Here is a 23478-nt window from a genome sequence, read left to right as displayed (position 1 = left end):
AAGCTTTTAAGAAGCTAGTCTATAAGAAATTATATAATTTATTTGTTTATACTTATTTCTATCTAATTCTTCTTATTCATGTAATTATTAATATTGGTGATGTTTGAGATATTTTCTTACCTTTCTAGGAACAAGTTCCACAAAGAAAGATGATTATAAGTTGAAAAAAATCAAAGATGCAATAATTTGTATTTGCCACATTTATTTATTTATTTATTTATTTACCTTTGTTCTATTTGAAGGTAATTGATAGTTCCTCTAAGCCATCAATAGTGTCCCATACCAAAGTAAGAAGACTACCTTATTATTTGATCATAGTTGAAGCTTTTATAACTTCCTTCAAATTAAATATTTGGAACTAATAAGAGCGGTTTCTACCTCTAATAATATCATCAAATACTAAGATCTTTGAAGGTTATGATTTTAATTGCATTGTATCTTGCCATCCATTAAAAAAAATAAAAAAATAAAATCTTATGGATCTTCATCTTTATTATATTGTCTTCAATATTATGACAATTTTAATGAAACTTTTGGTAAATCAATAAATAAAAGTTTTCAAATTGAATCTACTTGTTGTGGATTTTTCATCTCTTTTGTGCCATAAATACAAAGAAAATTACAAGTAAGGATAGAAGATAGAATGAAATCTTTATTAGATTTATTTTGCTTTATAGCAAAGATTTTTTTGACTCCTCATCTTAGTTTTTTTTTTTATTAATTTTTGAATCTTTAACTCAGTTTTTTTTATTATTATTTTTTGACTCCTTATCTTAATTGTTGATGAAAAATATTAATTTTCTTTGTTATATTTGTAGGATTCTTGGTTGGCTTCCAAGTGCATTCACTAATATCATATCCATGCCAATGTACAAGATATTCTAACCTATTTTGGTATCGCCTTGAGTCAAAGAATTTTTCTTCATTAAATTCTTAATTATTCTCCACTTCTATAAGAAGAAGTGATATTTGTCTTTGTTCCAATATATTCATTATTTTATATAGTTCAAGAAGAGATATATAAAACACATAATGAATCTTCATAGACATTAATAGGTATAAATAAGTTGGGCATATTCACCAATTTAATGGGACATATTTACTAATTAATTTTTGGGAAAAAGTATAAAAAGATAACTATATTCTAAGTAAAAAAGCATCAATTCAACTCAACAATTTAATTTTCTATTCATCTAATCATCTCTTCTTCTCTCTTATACTTTTCTTCTCTATTACTTTCTTCTATCTCTTCTCTTCTACCATGCCTCCTCAATCAAACTTAACCAATGCTTAAAAACTCAAGATTTTTCAACATAAACATCACAATCCTAAAATGTCACAAATTGCCTTTACCAGTTGAACTAAAGATGAGTTCCAACTCAAGAAAGCACCAACTTTGGGCACAATACTTAATCATCAACATCCTTAGCAAATACCATCAGTATTTGGCAATGGATTACTTCAACCTAGCTGCAAAGCGTGTCTGTATTGTCTACCGTTTCCAATTTGATGAAGCCTTTACTGATTGGGTGCTACAATGCCAAACTAGAAGAATTGCACTTTTTTTAGAGCCTATCAAATTGGAAGTAGATACAGCCACAGCCACAAGTTTAGTGTGTCGATGTGTGTTTTAGGCATTTAGTGCGTGTTGCGACACACGGTCCTGCGCGAGGCGTCCGTACATCGTCAACACCAAGTTTACATTGTGACGCACAGCTGCGCGCCGGGCGGGCTGTGCATCGCGTAAACATTGATGTCATCCTGTAATGCACAACCGCACGCATACTTGTGTGTGTCTTCGGCTATGCGTGGGGATGACCTCGTTTCTACCATGGCGGGGTCCTAGAGTAAGATCCACCCCAGCCGGAGATGGAGACCATGGTCAAGCTTTCATGGAGCACGATGGGACTCATGACCATACATATCCAGTAGAAAATATGGAGGATTTGTAAGTTTCGCATTGAGCACTCGGAAAGCCTCAGTTTGGTACTGGGTGTTCTCTCTCGGAACTGAGTGCAATATTCATCGCCGTTGATGCGCCACCGGTTCATAGAATGTTGGCGCTTCTAGGAAGGGAGTCACAAGGATGCTTGTTCATGTGCATGATTGTGCAACGAGCGTTTCCATTCCTCGTGAGAGTCGTTTCTCGCAATTTAACCGCTTTGAATTCCGCTACGACTGACGCTTGAAGGTTGATAACTTCTCGTTGCGTCCAGGAGCGCGTCTTGCTTCCATTCATTCCCTTTCGCGCTGTCTTCATTCTGTTTTCTTTTTTTTGTGTTGGGTTCCGCTTTGTTTTAGAGTTTTGTCAGTGAAAAAGTTGAACCGGGCTGCCGCCTCGCCACCCCGCCGTCGCCACATATTCGTATCCCTTATTTGACGTTTCCCATTTTTCTTTCGCCCACGAGGATTATTCCTATTCGCTGAGGTACCCAGAGTCTTAATTTTGACCACACCTGGAGCCCCGGATTGGTAGGTGATTAGTGAGCGCACTCGCTTGCAGCCATTTGTCGCTGTGGCGCTGCCACTGCTTTACTCACCTAGAGGGTGATTCAAATCCCCAGATTCACTCGTGGCAACTACCTGGTCTGCTGACAACGCCAGATGTAATGCTGACTCTTGGAGGATTGGCAACTCCCAACAACCTCTGCGAGATTCAGTTGGTGAGGCAATAGCTTTAGCAACTCAGACTGCGAAGTGGTTCTTGCACAGGCTGTGACCTGTATTGAAGAGCATAAGAAATTGTGGGTGTATTGTGGTGATAGGTTTTATGTTGAGACGCGCTCTTGGGCACTTGCGAGGAATTCGGTCCCGGAGTTTAGTTTGGTCTCAAGGTTACGGTTCTCTACACGTGGACACTCATTGATAGGTTTAGGAACTCTTGCTTGATAAAACAATGTTTTTGATAACTTGCGGGACGAAGAGGATTACGCGTGAGAGGAGCTGATCTCATGCGGGATGAATCGATTCAGGGGATTCTTCCACTTGTACAGCACATGACGTCGAGGTCAACGGAGGAGGCGTAGAGGATATAGCGCCGTGAAGTACCGCTTGAGCATGGCTTTTCTAAGTTTTGAGAGAACTGCAGAGGTTTTTGCTACTGTTCTCAACTGCATCGTGTTCGGATTGTGCGACTTGGTGGATAAGCTCCTATGTCCTGTGTTTCGATTCCTGGATTGGCAGTTTGACAGAAACTCCTCTCCATGCCACTGCGCCCACCCGACCGCAAGTAAGCTTCAGGTGGAGGGGAGAAATTATGCGCAAGATTTTTGGACTGGTCCAAGTCACACACTTTATGACCGGAGAAAATGGTGGAGTCGGGTGTGGAAGAACTCCCGAGGGGAGAAACTCGGTGCCAAGGCGGAGAAGGCGAGACTTGCAGCTACATTACCGGCCATTGTGGGGAAACTGAAGGCGAAGACCTGGGCGGTAGTGTCCTCGTCGTCAAATGCGTTGGATCAGGAGGTGGTGAAAAAAAACCGTGCACGGTCGGCATGTTGGTCGGACTGCCAGTGCAAGATATGCACAGCTTGGCTTACGAGAGAGAATTCCCTCTACGTTCACGCCGATTGTAAAGGTACAATGCCGCATATACTCGTTTAAGGTTGCGGCGCTTTACGCATGAACGCGGAGAGACTGAAAATGTAAGTGTAGGTTTTTTACGACCTCATCTGTGGTGTGCAGATTTTTCTGTCGCGAATGGGGAAGACTTCAAATCGAAAGCTGCTGCACACAATGTCATTTTCTTACACGGTTTCCTATCGTCGTCATCTTTCTGGGTGGACACGGTGCTGCCGCATTTGTCTCCGGAAGTTCGATCCTCCCATCGCTTGTTTGCCGTGGATGTGCTTGGATTTGGCAAGAGCCCACGACCTGACGACTTCTTGTACACTAATGGAGACCATGTGGAAATGATTCGCAGGTAAACCTAAGATTCACATTGCTCTCATTGAGTAGTCTATACGATTTCTTAGCAAGGAAATTAGCTCGAAGTTGCGCCTCGCTTCAGAAGCAAACTCCTTCGTAATGTTGGGGTATTGTGTGGCTTGAAGGTTACTTGCTAGGTTTTCAACGTCCATATCCGGGCTGTGTGCTTAATTTTATGAGATTCTCTTGAAATCTCTTCTTGTGGTACATTTTGAGAAAACCTTTTGTCTTCTGACGGGGAGACTGTGGGGTGCATCAATATGGAATGAAATAGCGAGGTGATTTCTTTAGTTAGCAGTTTATTTGGTTTGGAGCCTAGTCCGGTGGATCATAACCTTGGCATATCGATTCATTCTTTTAGATCTGTCCTCGAGAAGTATGGAATTCGTAAGTTCCACTTGGTGGCTCACTCCATGGGATGCACTATTGCTTTGGCTTTGGCTGGCCAAGATCCAGCTGCTGTAAATTCTATTACCATTCTTGCACCGGTGCGATGCTTCTCCTCTCATTAACATGCCAGATAGTTTTTGTTTTCTGCAAAGTTGAGTAAAAAATCGTCTCCTACGACTATAGATGCGCTAAGAATGTTCAGTAATAGTGAAATACTCACAAGGTTTAAGTTTTTGTGAAACATGACTCCTTCTTTTGGTGTTTTTGTGCTATTTTCTTTGATATGGATTCTTGGAAATGACTGACCTGCTATCAAATATCCAGCTTTACTTCTCAACGAGACCAGGCGTGCCACCTGCTTCGTACGCCTTGAGCAATGTAGCACCACAGAAAATCTGGCCCATTTTTGCATTTGTTCACTCACTCATGTCCTGGTACGAGCATCTGGGAAGAGTCGTTTGCCTCGTGTTTTGCAAACATCACAGGTTCTGGATCCCTCTTATGACTTTCGTCGCCAGGTTATTAGGCAGCAGGTAATTCTATCTTACCCTCTTTTTGATATTCTTATCAAATAAGTCCCACACTCTTAGCGAATAACATAGGAAAAGTAAGTTGGTAAAGCTTCTCTATCTACATATTCCATATCTTGTCAGAGTCCTTCTTCAGTATATCCTGCGGTCTTTCTATACGAAGCTTAGGAACAAACTTAAGATGATTAGCATGGTAGGGACTTTGTATCTCAAACTGCTGTGTGTTGGCTTGCGTGCAGGATGCCACCTTCCTTCATACACGACTATATGCAGCACAGCCATCGGTCGGCCTTTAAGATGTTACACAACACCATCTGCGTTGGACCCTTCGTCATTGAACACTCCATGGCGAAGCTTGCAAACGCAGGTCGGCACGTCCATGTTATCCATGGAGAAGATGACATGACTTGCTCTGTTGAATGTGGCATTGCGCTGAGCCAAAAATTCTCGAATGTGATGCTATCCAGAATACCTGGAGCGGATCACTTATCAGTTGTCTTGGGTCGAGAACAAGAGCTCGCTCGAGAATTAGGAGCTCAAATTCTTGGTCATTCCCAATAATTCTAGCCATTTTGCTATTAGACTGGGTCTTATTCCTCGTCAAAGTTATGAATGAGTAGAGATGCTTTTAGAATATCACACGAACTTTTTACCTGTGGTGGTCATCCTAATAATTCTTGCTGGAACATGTGAGTTTGTATTGGGAATAAGATGCACTATTTTGATTCTCCAGTCGATTAGACGATAAATTATAATTATTTTTCATGCACTTTGATGCACCATAGAAGGCACGCTGAATACTTGATTTTTCAGTCTTTCTTGCCGAATTCATATTTGATTTTGTTAAACATATGGTCATGACTATTAGAACTGATCATTCCTTAGTCATGAGTTTGTTGGAACCAAACTCTACTCATCAGGAGTTGGCAGATGAAAGAGGTAACTTATTTCATAATAATAATTTTATTGGTAGTATACTCTTGACATTTGCAAAATGTTGATAAAATATTGTTAGTCTCTATATATTAATGAAGCTATTTTGTACTAGAACAATTGTTTGCATGATTTGATTTAAGCTCTAAATATTAATCGAGGTATTATTTGAAGCACATGGATTTAAAAAAGAAACTTAAGAAAGAATATAAGATGGTTGTAAACAATAAGAGTTGCAAAGAAGGTTTATTTGTTATAATCAATGGTAATCAATAGTGTTGTAGACAAATAGAAGACAACTTATTTAAAATTAATAATACATCTATCTATCTATATATATATATATATATATATATATCATTAATAATTAATAGTATTTCTATATATTTATTTGAATTATTTTATTTTATTAGAAACTATAAAATAAATTTGTATTTGGATTTAAAAATACACATATTTAAATATGTTTTGAAAGATGTATAAAATAAATCATTTGAATTGATGATTAAATACATAATTATATATAAAATAATCTTTCTTATTAATGATATATTATTAAAGATGTGTAAATATAAATCATAATATAAAATATTATTATATTATATTGATATTAGAAAGTATTTTGAATATGTTTAAAAACTTATATTTTTAAAAACCATATCTATTAGAACTATAGAATATTTTGTAAAACTAAAAGATTTAGAACTTTTAAAAAGTTATGTTATTAAAGATATATATATATATATATATATATATATATATATATTAATAAATTGACATATATTATTATTGAATTTATTGGATTTGGTCACTTGATATAGATGTCAAGAAAATGAATCACAAACAATAAAAACCTCAATACACTCTTGTGTTAATTCAAAAAGTAGATATTCATTTAAAAGAAGTATAGTATAAAAATTAGAATGGTTATTACTAAAAACAAGAAGACTAAAGAATCTTGAAACAAGACTAAAAATAAAAAAAGATATTGATAAAAATAAAGAAGGCTTTACTCTTCTTTGTATATATACTATCTAACTAAGAGCTATATGGTAATATTCTATAAGACCTCCAATCCATGTCTAACTTATAAGATTAGTTTCTTATGTGTACGCTATATGGCCAACTAGTACTATAAGGTTCCAACATGTGTAATATGTCGCCAACTTGTTTGCCTATTTTATAACCTACCAATCAACTACAAATACATCTAAAGTCAAATCTGCTTCTATAGAGTTTTTAAGAAGCCTCTTTACAAAATATTATCACATCTACTTTCATTTATTTTTTATTTGGTACTTCTTATCTATATAATTGTGTATACTTGTGATATTATTTCTCTTTTTAGGAACAAATTTTACAAGGAGGGTTAATCTCATCTTCATTTTTTATATTGGTTTTAATGGATATTGTTGATTAAAAGTATTGACCTTCTTTATTGCATTTGTAAGATTTTTTAATGGTTTCTATGTGCATTCACTAATATCATATCTATAATAATGTATAAGATATTTCATTTTACTTTGGTGTCGCCTTCAATCTAAGATTTGCTCAACTTTAAATAGTTGATTATTCTCCAATTCTATATGAAGAAGTGGAATTTGTCTTCTTTTAGATATTTTCATTAACTTATATGGCTCATAGAAAGATACATGGAACACATGATGGATTTTTTAAGACTTTGATAGGTATAATCAATATGCAATTGGATTGATTTATTTAAAAATAAAAAATGATCCAAATTTATGATAATCAAACTTATCAAAAAGATAAATAATTTTGATATTACAATAAAGTAATCATATATTGTTGCAAATGTAAAATTATAGTTATTCTTTACTATAAACATCTCCACTGATTTTTTTTTTTTTTTTTTTCTTGAACTTCATTTAATTGTGAATTCATTTTTGCATGTAGCTATAATAAATAATTTTACAAATATTTTTCCAAAAAATTATTACTTTTTGAAAAGTCAAAAATATCAAGTTATAAATGATGATCATAATTAAAAAAATAGTTATTGATTAAAAAGATATATTATATTATTATAAGAAAATTTTATGAATGGCAAAAGAGTTGTCTAATTATCTTGAAGGTAGTTGATAATACATCTCAAATACTACTTTAAAACTTAATTCATCTATTTGATTTGTCTATTAGTTTGAAAATAATAATACAAAATTTTTAAATAAATATTTATTAAAGATCAAAAATAAATATCACATAATAATACAAATTTTTTAAATAAATATTTATTAAAGATCAAAAATAAATATCACATAATAATACAAAGTTTTTAACAGCCTTTTATATTTGAAGCCACAAAAAATCTATAGATATTAGTTTCAAAGTCTTATGTATCCATAATATCTTATAGTTGAAAAATTGTGATAGATTTAAAGAGCACACAATTGTATTTAATATTTTGAAATACATAAGCTTCTCTCAAAATAGAAAAGATTGTTTTTGAATGTATACTTTGAAATATCATAAGATTTAGATATATTATTTTTAATATAATAATAAAAAAAAATCTAAGGATATATTTGATTAAACTTGCTCAAAAAAATTAGATCAACAATCAATGTTAATTTTTTTGTTAAAAGATGAAATTATTTTAGCTTCAAAATTATTATTTGTCGTCAATAAAAAATTATATCTTATTCTTTTGGTATAAAATAAGAATATCTAAAAATAGAATTTAAGAAATCTTATTATATTCTTAGTTAATACATGATCTTAAATTCAAATCTTATCAAAGATATGCTCTATTAGACTTAACAACTATTTAAAATATATATTGATATAATATATTTGAGATTCTTTTAATCTATATACACAATGATTTAACTAGAAGTTTCTTTCATATAATGACACCATTCTTGAAATGAATCTACAATTATAAAAATTTCTTTGTCATGGATCTCATAATTGATCTTAGTGACTAAAATATTTTGTAAATAAAAAGCTATTGAGTGAAGTATATCATTTGTTTTTATTTATGATATTATTGCATCTAAAAAAAATCAATTGTATCTATTTTTATAAAAAAAATATTATAAAAGTTAATATGATATAAGATTGATATATAAATATAATTTGACTTTGAAACTTTAAATTATACTTAAGTTTGTCTTTAATACATCAAATATGTAAATGAATCTGTAACTTGAAAAAAGTTCTTGATAAAGATATAGTAAAGATAGAAAAATCTCTAAAAATATTATACATCTCTTATTATTTTTAGAGTATTTTAATCTATAATAGTTTGAATTTTTTCAAAATAAATATTAAAGCCATTATTTGAAATAAGGTATTCTAAGAAATCAACTTGAATTATGTGAAATGTACACTTTTCCATCTCGATATATAGTTGTGTATTTTTAAGTTTTTGTGATATTCAATAAACATAAAATTTATATTTTTTATATATTTAGAATAGATTAAAATATTATCTTTATAAGAGACAATAATATTATTTAGAAACTCTCAAAAATCATCATTTATTAGATGTTGAAAAGTAGTTGGTACATTTATGAGTCCAAAAGATATGACATTATATTCAGAATACTTATTTTTAGTTTATAATACAATCTTCCACTCATCTCCTTCTTTAATACATACTAAATTGTATGCTCTTTGTGAATCTATTTTAATATAAATTTTTTCTTGATTTAACTGATTAAAAATTCTAACTATAAAAGATATATGATATCTATTCTTAATAGTGTTCATATTGAATCTTTAATACTCTATATATATCCACAATAATCTATCATTTTTTTGAACAAACAAGATGCATATCCCTAGCAAAGATTTTGAATGGCATATGAAGTTCTTAATTAGATTCTTGTTAATGTATTCTTTGAGTGCATCTAACTTCTTTTGTCATAAACTATAGATTGTTCAAATAATAATTGAATTATTTTCTAAAATTAATTAAGCAATCATAAGAATGATGCTTTAAAAGAATATTCGAATTTTTCTTCTTAAAATGTCTTGATATTCTTAGTACTAGCTTGAATGTAACTTGAAGTCTTTTTACCACTAAAAATAGGTGTGGCATAAAAAAAACAAAAAGTGATCCTTCTTGTATAGTATGCATGACAAGTCTTGCTCCTACTAATAAATATTTGGTTGTATTTGACTTATGATTTTTTACTTGGATAAGAAGAGTTTGAATTATGCTATAAAAAAATTCAACATTATAAGATATGTAATTTATTTGAGAGTTATACTTCATTAGCCACAATAATCCAAAAAAAATAGGTTAAAGAAAGATATAATTACTATAAATATTAATAAGCTATTATGTCTATTAATTGCTACATCTAAAAAAATAGTTTTATAGATAATATCTCAAAAAAATAATAAACAACCATCTATGACTTCTACATGCAAAGACTTAGTTTTCTTGACGAAATATATATACAAATATATCTATATATATATATATATATATATATATATATATAGAGAGAGAGAGAGAAATATATATATTTTTAAAAGCCTTCTTCTATAAAATAAGTTGAAGCTTTGATTCTAATAAGACAAGGACTTTGTAATTTTGAGATTCTAAAATAAAAATCTAATATAAAGCAAGGTGAAGGATTTAAAAAGATAATAAGATCTTTATTATGTGTTCAGCAAGTCTCTACTTGCATGATCCCTATTGTAGTTAGGCAAACTTATTTTCCAATATATTATCTTTTTTAGCAACTATCTTCTTTATTTTGTAATTTTATTGCTTCTTTAGATAATGTTGAGCAATGTGCTAAGAATCTCTATAATATAAGCAAAAACATTCTTAATAATATCAACTCTTTTCTTGCTTAGTAATTTTTTTGAAATATACCATATCAATTTATATAGGTTTTGGTATTGATAAATAAGTTTTTTTAAAATTTAGAGATTGTTGTCATGACTTAAGTTATTATTCTCCTATCAAATCTTTGTTAATGGTGTCTTTCAAAAAGCTAATTATTTCATGCTATGGCTTTAATAATTAATTATCTTAATGAATCTACTTCTGATATTACTAATAATAAGTCTTTGATATTATCTTTAAATCCATATCAAAATCAATAAATAAGAATTTTGTCATTCTAATCCACGTACTAAGCCAAATTTTGAAATTTAGCAATATATACAGTGGATAGATATGATTCTTATTGTAAAGATAAGAGTTTGGTCTTTACTATCATTTTTTGATCAGTTTCTACAAATATAGCCATAAATTCTTCTAAAAATAAATTTAGATGATAAAATAATTATAAATATTTTTCTATTAGATATAAAAACTAAAAGAAAATACTTCTAAATAGGAGTATTGTTGAATAACTAGAATTCTAGCTTAAAAATGAATTAGGTACTTAATTGTGGAAGGTAAATAGAAAAATGCAACAAAAAGATTTTAACATCTAAAAGAATCTTAAATAAATTCTAATTAAATCTTAAAAAATCTAATCAAAATTTAACTAATCCAAAAGAAGTTTAAAAGAAATTACCAAAGAAATATAAGGAATTCATAAATTAATTTTAAAGAAAAATAATTAAAAAATATTCAAAATATATTAAAATAAAAACTTAAATAAATAATAAATAATATTTTAAATAATAAAAATTAAAATATTAAAAAATAATATATAATCCTAAATAAATATTTAAAATATAAATTATAAACAAATCCTAAATAAGTGTTAAATAAATCTTAATAAAATCCTAATGAAGTATTAAATGAATTTTAATTAAATCCTAATTTAATTCTAATTAAATTCTAAAAAAATACTAATTAAATCTTAGCCAAATTCTAATAAAATCTTAAAAGAATCTAAACAAATCCAAAATATTCTAAGTAAATTTTAAACAATTTTTATAGCCATTTTAAAATCTTAATAGCTATTAATCAAACCATTGATCTCTACTAAAATTTCATATATAATTCCATTCACAAGCAAATAACAAGCACATAATATTTGAAGAAAATTGAACTCACCAATTGAGAGAAAAAGCTCCTTAAATTTTTAGATGTCCGTTGTCTTCTTTTTCAATCTAGATATTGATCTTTTAGTAGAAATTTCTCCTTGTTAAATAGTTTAATTTCTATAAAAGTTGGCTAATATGTAAAAATCTAAGTCAAATTTTTTTCCACATATTTTTACTTTAATCGCACTTGTAGATTTTATAGAATTGTAAAAACCCTCATTGACTCTAAATTTCAAATATCCAAGACCTTAATCCGATAAAACTCTCATATCCTTTAATCTAATTGTTTAATTGCTATCAAATTTTTTAAATATATAAAAAAAATGCACAATAAAAAATTCACAAATTTTCACTTGTAAATTTGCTACAATATTCCTAGAATTCTTAAATTTGTAAATATTTTTTTATATCTCAAAATCCAAAACCATCGAGTATAATTCTTACTTTAAAAATCCCTTAAAAACTCAATACGCATTCAAATGTATTCAAATTAATACTAAAATAACCCTTTTAAAGTCTTCTTCTTAATTTCAATCTCTAATCAATCAAAAAAAATTCCAAAATTACTATAGGTGCACAATTTTGTGTCTTAGAATCTGATTTCAATCCTATCTTACAATTGGTTTTGTTTGAGTATTAATTCTTGGTAATTTGAGAAAAACCTTGCTAAAATCTATTTTTAATTTTTTTTCTTAATATACCTAAATAATTTATTTTTTTGATCTATTTTTATTTTTTTTTACCTTTTTTATGATCTTCTCAAGGAAGTAGAAGCCTTTTTTTTAATAAAAGGCAACATTAACACTAAAAGTTTTTACTACCTATCTATTAATTATCCATATTTTGCCACTATATCTTTTTATTAGGTTCTTTTATAATAAAATCTATATTTTTATCTTTTCCATATAATTGTATTATTACATGATAGCACACCGATAAATCCAACTTAAATAAATCTATAAAAATATTTTGTAGGATACAACCTTAGAATAGCTTGTTTTTTTATAAAAATCCTTAAAATTTTGATCTTCTTCTATCAAATTTCTTTGGCATATTAATTCTTGTCTCCTTTATACTTATAGTAGCAAGATTTTTTGGATTTAATTATAAGATTGATCTACTTTTTTCTCTCAACTACATAGTTCTTTGACTTAAATATTGAATTTTATTACTAATTTCTTTGATAGGTATAGGAATAATATTCCTATTAATAGTATTAATAATATATGAGATACCTATCCTAAGAATATTGACAAGTTTATAAAGATCTATAATAATTATAAATTTATTATTATATTTAGAAAATATAGCATCTTTAATTTTTCCTTCCATTCCTATAACACATAATTTTAAGACAAAACAAGAATAGTAAATTAGTACTCTTGTCAAATTGGAACACACATTAAATGTCCATTCTTTGTAATTAAAAAATTAAAAAATAATGACCTTTGGTATGTAATACTACAAATTATTATAAAACCATATAATTACTATAATTACAAATATTAGAAGTAATTTGAAGGCTAAAATTTTATTAGAAAAAAAATATAGATAGTCAATTATAATACTCATATATTACTATTTATAAATATTATTATATTATTTATTTAGATTAAATTAGCAAAAAGATAATTCTAGAAGATTTTATCAACATTGTAGTTAAATACATTATAAAAACATTAAATGAAAAAAATCAATTGAAGTACTTTTGAACATGTTAAAGAAGATTGATGCATTTATTAATATCAAAAAAATTATCAAAATCATACTTATCATCTATTTTAGATGTTATTGAAATTTTTATAGATTAACTCAATTACATCCAATAATATTTATTTTAAATTCAACACACAAAATCAACTAATATGATTTATCAATATTTTATGTTGTTGGTGTAATAGGTACATGCAAAAGCTTTACAATATTTGTTGTTTTTATATTAGCTAAGATATGAGATGATGCCATAGACATATATAATTACTTATATTTAGAAGAATTAGGTAGAAATAAGTGGAAGTAAGTAATATTACAAATAAACTATATAGACAATTCAACAAGAAATTGAATAGAAGAGTTTTAACAAAAAAAGCTATAAAATATTTGTATAAACTAAATAAATATAAGATCAATACCAAAGGAGGTGAGTTAGAGCTCCAAAAAATATGTTTTTAAGATCAAGGATCCCTTTAGCCTTGACTCCAATATATACTAAATATTAAAAAGCTTCTTAATTTTTTTTCATGTTGTTTAAAAATGAAGCAATTTTAAGAAGTTTCTATGGTTCTTGAAGACAAAGAAATTTTAAGAACCTTCTCAAACAACTTCTTTAATCTTCTTAAAATTTATTAGAATTTCTTGGAATATTTTAAAAAACTTTTAGAACTTCTCATTAGAATAGTTTAAGAATCTTTAAGAATCTTTTAGAACCTAATAGAATATTTTAAGAATATTCTTAAAATCTTTTTATTGCAGGTCTGTAATATCATCTCTTCTTTTAATTCAAAATTTTACAAGGAGCATCAATTTCATATCTACAATAAAATAACCAAAGCTCAAGCATTAACTTCAAAGTTTTTTATTTGAATTGACTATAGCATAGACATTTTTTTTCTGAAGAAAATCTAGCTTCATCTTAAGGATGCTCTTGCAAAAGTAGCAAGAGCTAGGATAGTTGATCTAATAGTAGTGATAAGAAAAGCTCCAACTCTGGCTTTATTTTGAGATTCATGATCTAAAGATTCTCTAAATACTTTTCAATTTAATATATTAGATACACTGAATTCTAAGGTTGTTGTGAGTAATACTAGCTCTTTTTATTATATACAACGTACTAATACTTGTCACAAACATACAACTAAAGAAAATTCTAGAAGATTTTAGAAGATTCCAAAAAATACCAATAGATTCTAAGAAGACTCTTGAAGGTTCTAGGAAGTTCTAAAAGATTTCAGAAGGTTCCAATAGATTTTAAGAAAGTTCTAGAAGGTCATAGGAGGTCCTAGAAGATTCTAAGAGGCTTTAGGTGATTTAAGAAGTTACTAAAGAAGGATCTTAGGCCTGTTTTGTTCTCAAGCCTCATAAAAACTTCTTAAGAAGCTTCCTAGGACCTAGTATATATAGGAATTGAGGCTGAGGGGATTCTTAGTCTCAACAACTCACTTCTTGTGATCTAGCTAGGACCTTCTTGCCTTGTATCTAGTTGTTTTAATGTCTAGCTAACTCCATTTTTTAGTCTTGAATCCTTGTCTTATATATGGTCTTTAATAATTTGTCGAGGCTATTATAAAATAATATTAAGAGCTTGGTCTTTTTTGACACAGAGTAGATTACTCCTCTTCTTGAAAGTACTATAGTATTCTAAAGGTTGCAGATTATCCTCCCTTAGACTGATATTATTTTTTTTTTAATATTCTTTTGGTTTTTTTTTATATATCATAGATCAAGTTTTTTTCTTTTGAAGATGTATGTTTTTCTAATTTTCTATGGCAAAAGGTAGAAAAGTCAATATGATAGACTCAAAAGAAATCAAATTAGATTTTATTATTAATGCTCTTGAAGAATTGAGGATTAAGATAGAGACTTTATCAAAGCAAAATGAAGAACTATATATGATCATACATAATGGTCAAAAAGCTGGAGTGCCTCAACTACCACATCAAATTACAACAAAGGTTTCAAATTCTCAAATAACTATGTCTACTTCAAATATGGGAGGTGCATCTACTCAAAGCAATGATCTGATAACAATAATAACAAAAGAACCAAGGATCAACCTTGTTTAATTGAACCAAGTTTAATTGAACCCGTTCAAAATTTTGTGGCTTTGTAAATTAAATACGACTAATCACCTTGCTTCAACCTCAACGATACTCCATTAAAACCTCTTATATTGATTTGATTGGAACCTTGCTCTATGATCAAGCTTTATTTTGATTTGTCTCATTATTTGAAAAGAATTCTCTTATATTGCACAATTTTGAAGTATTTTTGGCAATATTTGTAAAAAAAATTAATAAATATGATAAGATTCATTCTTCAACAACTAAAATTCAAAGCCTTTGACAAGGAATTTGTTTTACATCAACAAATGCTTCAGATTTCTGACAATTAGCATGTAATATAAAATGGGAAGAAGATGCATTCATGAGCCAATTTCATTGGAGATTAAGAGAAGATATCAAGGACTTATTTTTGCCTATACTAGATCCTCTAACACTTAATGAAGCCATTAGTCAAGCTGTGAAGTGCAATAATTATTTATTTCAACAATGACAAGAAAAATGTTCTTCAATTATGCCACATGTAAATACCAATTATTCTGCAGCTTCTTCACCACCCAATTCTAATGAGCAATTGGAAGCAAAAGATATGAAAATTGATGCACTTGTATTAAATCTCTTTTTGAATAAGAAAAAATCCATCGAAGGAAATTTAGCCTATGCTTATATTATAGAAAACCTAACCATAAGAAAAATAATTGTTTAGAAAAATGCCAGCATAAATATCAAGTGAGAAGTGCGACTACATCATCAAAAGAGTTACAAGAAAATGAGGGTGTTTAGCCATAGTAGGAACCGTGCGGTTGAATTCTTCACTATCACAAACCAAAAAAGATCATGTACTCTGTACCAGCCTTTCTTGTTGTTTTATTATACCTATACAGTTATAGAGTTATAAAATTAGATTGTCATGCATTACTTGACTTGAGAGCCTTTATATGTTTTATTGATGAAGAATTTTTTAGATCACACAAAATTTGTATGGTCAAAAAATCCAAAGTCATATATGTAGAAGTAATAGATAGTCGACCTTTAACTTGTGGAGATGTCACTTATGAAACAATTCCATTAGAAATAACCTTTGACAATCATAAGAGTCAAGTAGTATTCAACGTCATTAGATCACCATCAAGTCCAATCATTTTAGGACTTTCATGGCTTGAAAAATACAATCCATGAATAGATTAGATATCAAGAAAGTTAAAATTTCTTCTAGTAGATCATAGAACCTCCAGATCTATGAAAAAGCTTGTAACACCCGACAAGCCAAAACTTAAACAATATTTATTTATTAGAGCTAGAGCATTTGTGAGGGTGGTCAAATAAGGTATTACATTTTTTGTCTATGCAAATCTACAATCAAAACCTATGGTTGTTACAACAACAATTCTAGAGGCGTATAAAGATTTTGTAAATGTATTAGAATAGAAAAAAGCAAATATCTTATCGAACCATCGTCCTTATAATTGTGCAATTGACCTTCAAGAAGGTGCTCAACCACCATTTGGGCCCATCTACAATTTATTCTAAAATAAGCTTATGACTTTAAAAGAGAACATTGAGAAAAATCTAGCTAAGAATTTTATTCAATGTTCCAAGTCACCAGCTGGTGCTTTGATATTATTTGTGAAGAAAAAAGATGGATCCTTATGAATGTATGTCGATTATTGCAGTCTTACTAAAATCACAATATAGAATCAATATCCATAGTCATTGATATCCAAACTTTTTGATCAACTTAGCTAAGCAAAGAACTTTACAAAAATTGATCTATAAGACATGCATAACTTGGTACGCATTAAGGAGGGAGATGAATGGAAGATAGCATTTTAGACTAGGTATGGATATTTTGAATACAATATCATGCCTTTTGGACTTATCAATGCTCCAGTCAAATTCCAATACTTAATGAATGACATATTTTGTGAGTATCTCAATGACTTTGTTATGATTTATTTGGATGATATTTTGATCTTTTCTAAGAATCTCAAAGACCACAAAAAACATATTTGCCTTGTATTGGAAAAGCTACAAAGTACTTGGCTATATGCAAAACTAGAGAAGTGTGTATTTCATGCACCTCAAGTCAAATTTTTTGAATATATTATTTCCAACAAAGGCCATTTTATAGATCCAAAGAAGGTACAAGCAATCATTGATTGGACAAAGCCAAAAATTGTACATGATGTCCAATGCTTTCTTGAATTTGTAAACTTCTACAGAATTTTTGTTAAGAATTATTCTAAGATTTCTACTCCACTTACGCGGTTGACATACAAGGACAAACTAAATTGGGGCCTCAAAGTAAGGAAAGATTTTCAAAGCTTAAAAGATGCTTTCACAATAGCTCTAATTTTGATACATCTAGATTTCAACAAATCCTATTTTATGAAGACCAATGCCTCAGACTTTAGATTGAAAGTAGTTTTGTCATAATATGGAAAAGATTAGATGTACTTTCATAGATGTAGGTAGTTCCAATCTATAATCCACTAGATTTATTTACTTTTGTATGCAAAATGGTCCCAATTTTCAATAATTCAATTCATTGCAAGTCCAATTGGTCTTGATATTTTGTCAAAGCAGCCATATTTTATCTCCAACTTAAAAAATAAGAAATATATTTTTAAATTTATCTAAAGATGCTTTGTAAGAATCTTGAATTGCTTATAAATGAAGCTTCAAAGTTGTCTAGAGCTATGATAATTATTTTGCAAGATCTTCAATTTCTAAATTTTTATCTTTTAATGTATCGAACAAATCAAGCTTTGAATGATAACTATAATTGATATAAAATGATATTTATTGAGTTAAAATATAAAAAATTTATTATAATCAAAATTTATTAAAAATAAATATGAGGTCCAATCATCTTATTGATAGTTGATGGTACATTACAAATATTATTCCAAAACTTGATTGACTTGTTCTATTTGACCATTGATTTGAAGATGGAAGATAAAGTAAAATTTGATATCCATTTTTAATATTTTAAAAATAAAATTCTAAAACTTTGATATAAATTAAGATCTTTGGTAAAAAATAATGCTATCAAGTAGGCTATGATATCAATATATAAATATATTTTTTATTAAAAAAAAACCTTGTTATTTTTTTTTTGAAAATTACCTTTTTACATAAAATAAAATATACCATTTTTATAAGTTGATCTACAATAATATAGATAGCATCAAATTTAATTAATAGCAGTAGATCAATAATAAAATCTATTAATATTGAAGACCATGGTTGCTTTGGAATTAATAATGGCTATAGAAGTCTATAAGGATAATATTAAGAATTCTTAAATCTTAAATAGATATTACACAAGAGGACAAAGTCCTTTACGGTCTTCTATATTTGTAGCCACTAAAAATCTCAAGATATAAGATCTATTGTTTTGTTAAATCCAAAACATCTTACAATTGATAAATCATGACAAGATTGAAGAACACAAAGTTGAGTTAGTTCTTTTGGAATATATAAACAATCTTAAAAATACAAAAGATCTTTTACAAACTTAAACTTGTTGTTGTCAAGGCATTGCTTGATATTACAAATTGATGAGTCCTTAGCTAAAACAACACAAATTTATTCAAGAAACTTAAATTAATAGATGTAATTATAAAAATAATATAAAGATAAAATTATTCTAGCTTCAAGAGAGTGGTATATTGTTGATTAAATGCTACTTCTCTAGCCTTTGTAGTAAGATGTGATCTCCTTAATAAAGCATTTGATAGTCCTTGATGCTTCTTTGATTGATATATAATTACAAAATCAAAATAAGATAATAACATATTTCATTGAGCTTGGCAGCAATTCAAAATTTGGGCTAATATAGAATATTTTAATTTTTTGTGATTTGTATATAGAGTTACAAGATGTATAGTACTTTCTAGCAAGTGAATCTATTTTTGAAAAGAGTCTACAATCACAAGAAGCTCTTTATTATGAATCTCATAATTTATTTTTATAATTAAAAACTTTCTAAAATAATATATAATTGAATGGAGTTTTCTATCTTTTTTTATTTGTAATAGTACAACTCCTAATACAAAGTCAAAAGCATTAGTTTTCAAATAATAAGCCTTGTTAAAATTTGAATACATTAAGATTGGAGTTGTAGTAAAAGCTACCTTCAAATCTTAAAAAGTCTTTTGTGCTTGGAATCCTCATTCCAATTTATCTTTGGATATCAAACAAGTGAAAAAAGTAATAATTTTAATGTAATTTTTAATAAATATGTGATATAAATTAACAAATTCAAAGAAATATTATATATCCCATATTATCTTTGGAATTGTCTACTTCATTACAAGTTGAACTTTCTTTGGATCCATTAATAAGCTTTTATTGCATATAATATATCTAAAAAAAACTCTACTTTTGGCTTATAGAATACATATTTTTTTAATTTGGCATATGATCCTAAGTTAAACTTTTGTAAGACTAATATTTTCTATGTTCTTTAAGAATCTTAAAATAGATTAAGATATCATGAAGATAACAAATAACAAACTTGTCTAGGAATTTTTAAAAAATATCATTTATCAAATATTAGAATATAGCTTGAGAATTTATCAATCTAAAAAGTATGAAATTGTATTCAAAATATTTGTACTTTGTCAAAAATACTGTCTTCTATTAATTTCCTTCTTTAATCTACATCAAATTGTACATTCCATAGAGATCTATTTTTGCATAGATCTTAGCTTGATCAAGGTACTTCAAAAGCTTTAGTATGAATGATAATGGATAATGATTTTGCATTGTTATTTTGTTGAGGCTATAATAATCAATACTCATTTATAAAGATCCATCATGATTTTCACAAAAAGTATTAGTGTACTTGCTAGAGATTGAGAATGCCAAATAGAATTGTTTATAAGATTTTTCTTGATATAATCTTTCAATGCCAAAAGCTTGCTTTGTAATAGATTGTACATTGGACCAAATAGAGATTGAGTTCTTTCTTAAAGATTGATGGCACAATCATATAGTTGATGCTCTGACAATATGTCAGCATTCTTTTTTTCAAAGATATCTTGTAATATTTCATACTGCTCTAAGATTACTACTAGTAAGCTTGCTTCTTTACAAGCTAAAATTGCATAAACAATAAATGGCATTTCTTTCTTAGTTTTCTCCATAAAAGCCTTTACTTCAAAAAATAAGAACTTTATTGTTAATGACTTCTTCATAGGTTTTGCTTGAAGGAGTTTTATATGAAATTCAATCTTATGAAACTTCTAATCTATAGATGCATTATATCTTTTGAACCACAAAAGTCCTAAAAAGATAGGATTGGATGAGGTTCTAATAATATTGAATATTATTTTACTATTTTGGCCCTCAAATGATATTTCTTGCAGTATGGTCTTATGAATAACATTCCTTGAAGAGAAAAATTAACCATCTATTACTTCTATAAGTGTTATTTTTGATTTTTATACTAAAAGAATTTAATGAAGTTTAAAAAATTCTTCATCTAAAATATAGCCAGATGCTCTTGAATTTAATAAGGTATTTATTTAAAAATTTTGATAGGCCAAGAAATAAAGATAAAATAAAACAATAAGCAAATTGAACAAAGAAAGAGGAAACTTGATGAATTTGAGATATTGAAATGTTCAGCTACACAGTCTCTATTGTAGCTAGGCTTCTTTGTTTTTCTAAATGATTGTATTCTTAATCTTGATTATATATTGTTTCTTTAGATAATTCTCAAATTTGTGGCATCCTTCACTATAATATAAGCATAGGCCTTATTCAAATTAATGATTCTTCTCCTTTACTCTAAAAAGCTTAAATTTTATTGTATTAATTTAGATATCCTCAACTTTGGAGTGTAGAAGTAATATATTCGTTGAAGCAATAAAATACAAATTTTTAATGTATTACTTTGTCAAAGCCCTTAAAAATTAATCTTGACAATATAAAAATAATCAATTATCACATTTCACAACTTCACTAATAGCTTTATTAAATATTTGAAGATTAAGTAATGATAACAATAGGTCTTTGACATCATACTTTAGTCCTCAATAAAATTAGTTCATAAAAGCTTTTCATCCCAATTAATGTCACAAGTCAATTACTTAATCCTAGAGTATGATCCTTCATAGAATGAGGAAATATTTATTGTTGCTCATCAAGCCTTGTCATATTTTTCAAATGCCTGCGCAAATGCTTCTAAGAAAGCTTCAAAGTTGCTCAAGATTAGAGATCTCTTCTCATATAAAGTAGTAAATTAAGATAAAGCTTATCTTATGAGCAAGATTTTAACTAAATCAACTTATGATTCTTTTATTGGATAGTGCTCAAGTTGTAGAAAAATTATTAATCAAATTTGGTTAACAAACCTTCAAAATTTGGAATGTGTGTCATTAAAAATATTTATAAAATTAATCTAAAGCTCGCCACATTATTAAATAAGTAAATTATTTTGTGAAGGTATAGGTGCTATTGTCTCCTTGGATGTAGAACCTTAAGAAAGCAATTACATCACACATTAAACTACTCCAAGTCTTATATTACCATGGAATCATGCCAAAAATCCTTCAATTTCAACAATTCTACAAGATAAAGCATTGAACTTTTTTATAATAACATCTAACTTTGACTCAAGAGATTAAATTATATAAATATCTTCACTTCTAGCCACTTAAAAAAAATAATAATAATAATAATAATAATAATTTTAAAACAATACCAATTTAAAAGGAGGTAATCCACAACTTTTAAAGAGCTTAGATGCCTTCAAGAAGAAGGATAATTTACTCTCTATCAAGAAGGATGAAGCTTTAGTATTAATAAGAAGAAAATATTGACAAATTGTCATAGATATATTATACAAAAGATCAAACAAGAAGTTGAACAAAAGAGTTTCAACAAGAAAGTAAGCAAAAACTTCATTAAATCAAATGAATATAAGATCAATACCAAAAAAGATGAACTAGAGCTCCAAGAGATATACTATTAAGATTGAAGATCCCCTCAACATAAACTCCAATATATAGTAAGTATTACGAAGCTTTTCAAGAAGTTTCCAATATTGCTTGAAAACAAAGCAATTTTAGGAAGCTTTTCAGACAACTTCTTTAATTCTCCTAGAACTTTCTAAAATTATTTTGAATATTTTAGAAATCTTTTTAAAATATTTTATTGAAATATTTTTAAAATATTCTAAAATTTCTTATTGGAATATTTTAAGAATCTTTAAGGATCTAATAGAGTCTAATAGAATATCATAAGAATATTTCTAAAATCATTTTATTGAATATCTATAATAAATAAATTTAATAATATATTATTAAAAAAATTTCTTAAAAGCTTTTTAAAAATATAAAAAAATATATATACAAATTTAATATAAAAAATTTAAATAATCAAGATCTTGCTCTATTAAATATTATAGAAGTTAAATATTATATTTTTTAATCATCAATGAATATTTGGTATGTCAATAAAAATATTTTATCTAAATATAAGCATTTCTATAAAATAAATAAAAAATCGAATGACTTTTTTAAAAGATGTATAATTTGGTATTCTATTATAATAGAAGAAGATTTTACTAAATAGTGGAAAAAAATAAAAATAAAAATTTATCTTACAAAAAAGAACTATTATTATTTTAAAATAATTTTTATTCTAATTTTAAAAAATATATTGTTATAACTTAGACAAATTAATTTTAATATTTGGGTTGTATTATAAGCTTTCATATAGATAAGGCATATATTTGCCTCAAAAAATATTTATAAGCATCTAATAGAGACATATTGGCAATATAAAAAAAAATATTGCAAGTTCTTAAGGTTGAATAACTAGAAATTATTATACAAAGTTTACAAAAAAAATCAAAAAAATCAAAAAAATAAAAAAAAATCAAAATTATCATCAACCATCAAATTTTTCTAAAAAAGTGG

General features: G+C 27.8%; 1 protein-coding gene across 1 annotated transcript; it reads left to right on the top strand.

The window, feature by feature from the left end:
- Positions 1 to 2401: 2401 nt before the first annotated feature.
- On the top strand, positions 2402 to 5616 carry LOC112291028 (putative lysophospholipase BODYGUARD 4). Its single transcript, XM_024537963.3, has 5 exons — positions 2402 to 3577; positions 3685 to 3922; positions 4289 to 4415; positions 4642 to 4850; positions 5087 to 5616. Exons 1-5 carry the CDS (start codon positions 3058 to 3060, stop codon positions 5406 to 5408), a joined length of 1416 nt encoding a protein of 471 aa, XP_024393731.1. The 5' UTR covers positions 2402 to 3057; the 3' UTR covers positions 5409 to 5616.
- Positions 5617 to 23478: the final 17862 nt, after the last annotated feature.

Source organism: Physcomitrium patens, chromosome 14, assembly GCF_059467195.1.
Source record: "Physcomitrium patens ecotype Gransden chromosome 14, ASM5946719v1, whole genome shotgun sequence".
Lineage (NCBI taxonomy): Eukaryota > Viridiplantae > Streptophyta > Bryopsida > Funariales > Funariaceae > Physcomitrium > Physcomitrium patens.
This window is presented reverse-complemented; position numbering and strand designations above follow the sequence as displayed.

Coding starts and splice junctions, on each gene's coding strand:
- LOC112291028 (XM_024537963.3), top strand. CDS start 3,058: ATGGCTTTTCTAAGTTTTGAGAGAACTGCAGAGGTTTTTGCTACTGTT. Junction 3,578..3,684: donor CGTTCACGCCGATTGTAAAG/GTACAATGCCGC, acceptor TGTGGTGTGCAG/ATTTTTCTGTCGCGAATGGG. Junction 4,416..4,641: donor CTATTACCATTCTTGCACCG/GTGCGATGCTTC, acceptor TCAAATATCCAG/CTTTACTTCTCAACGAGACC.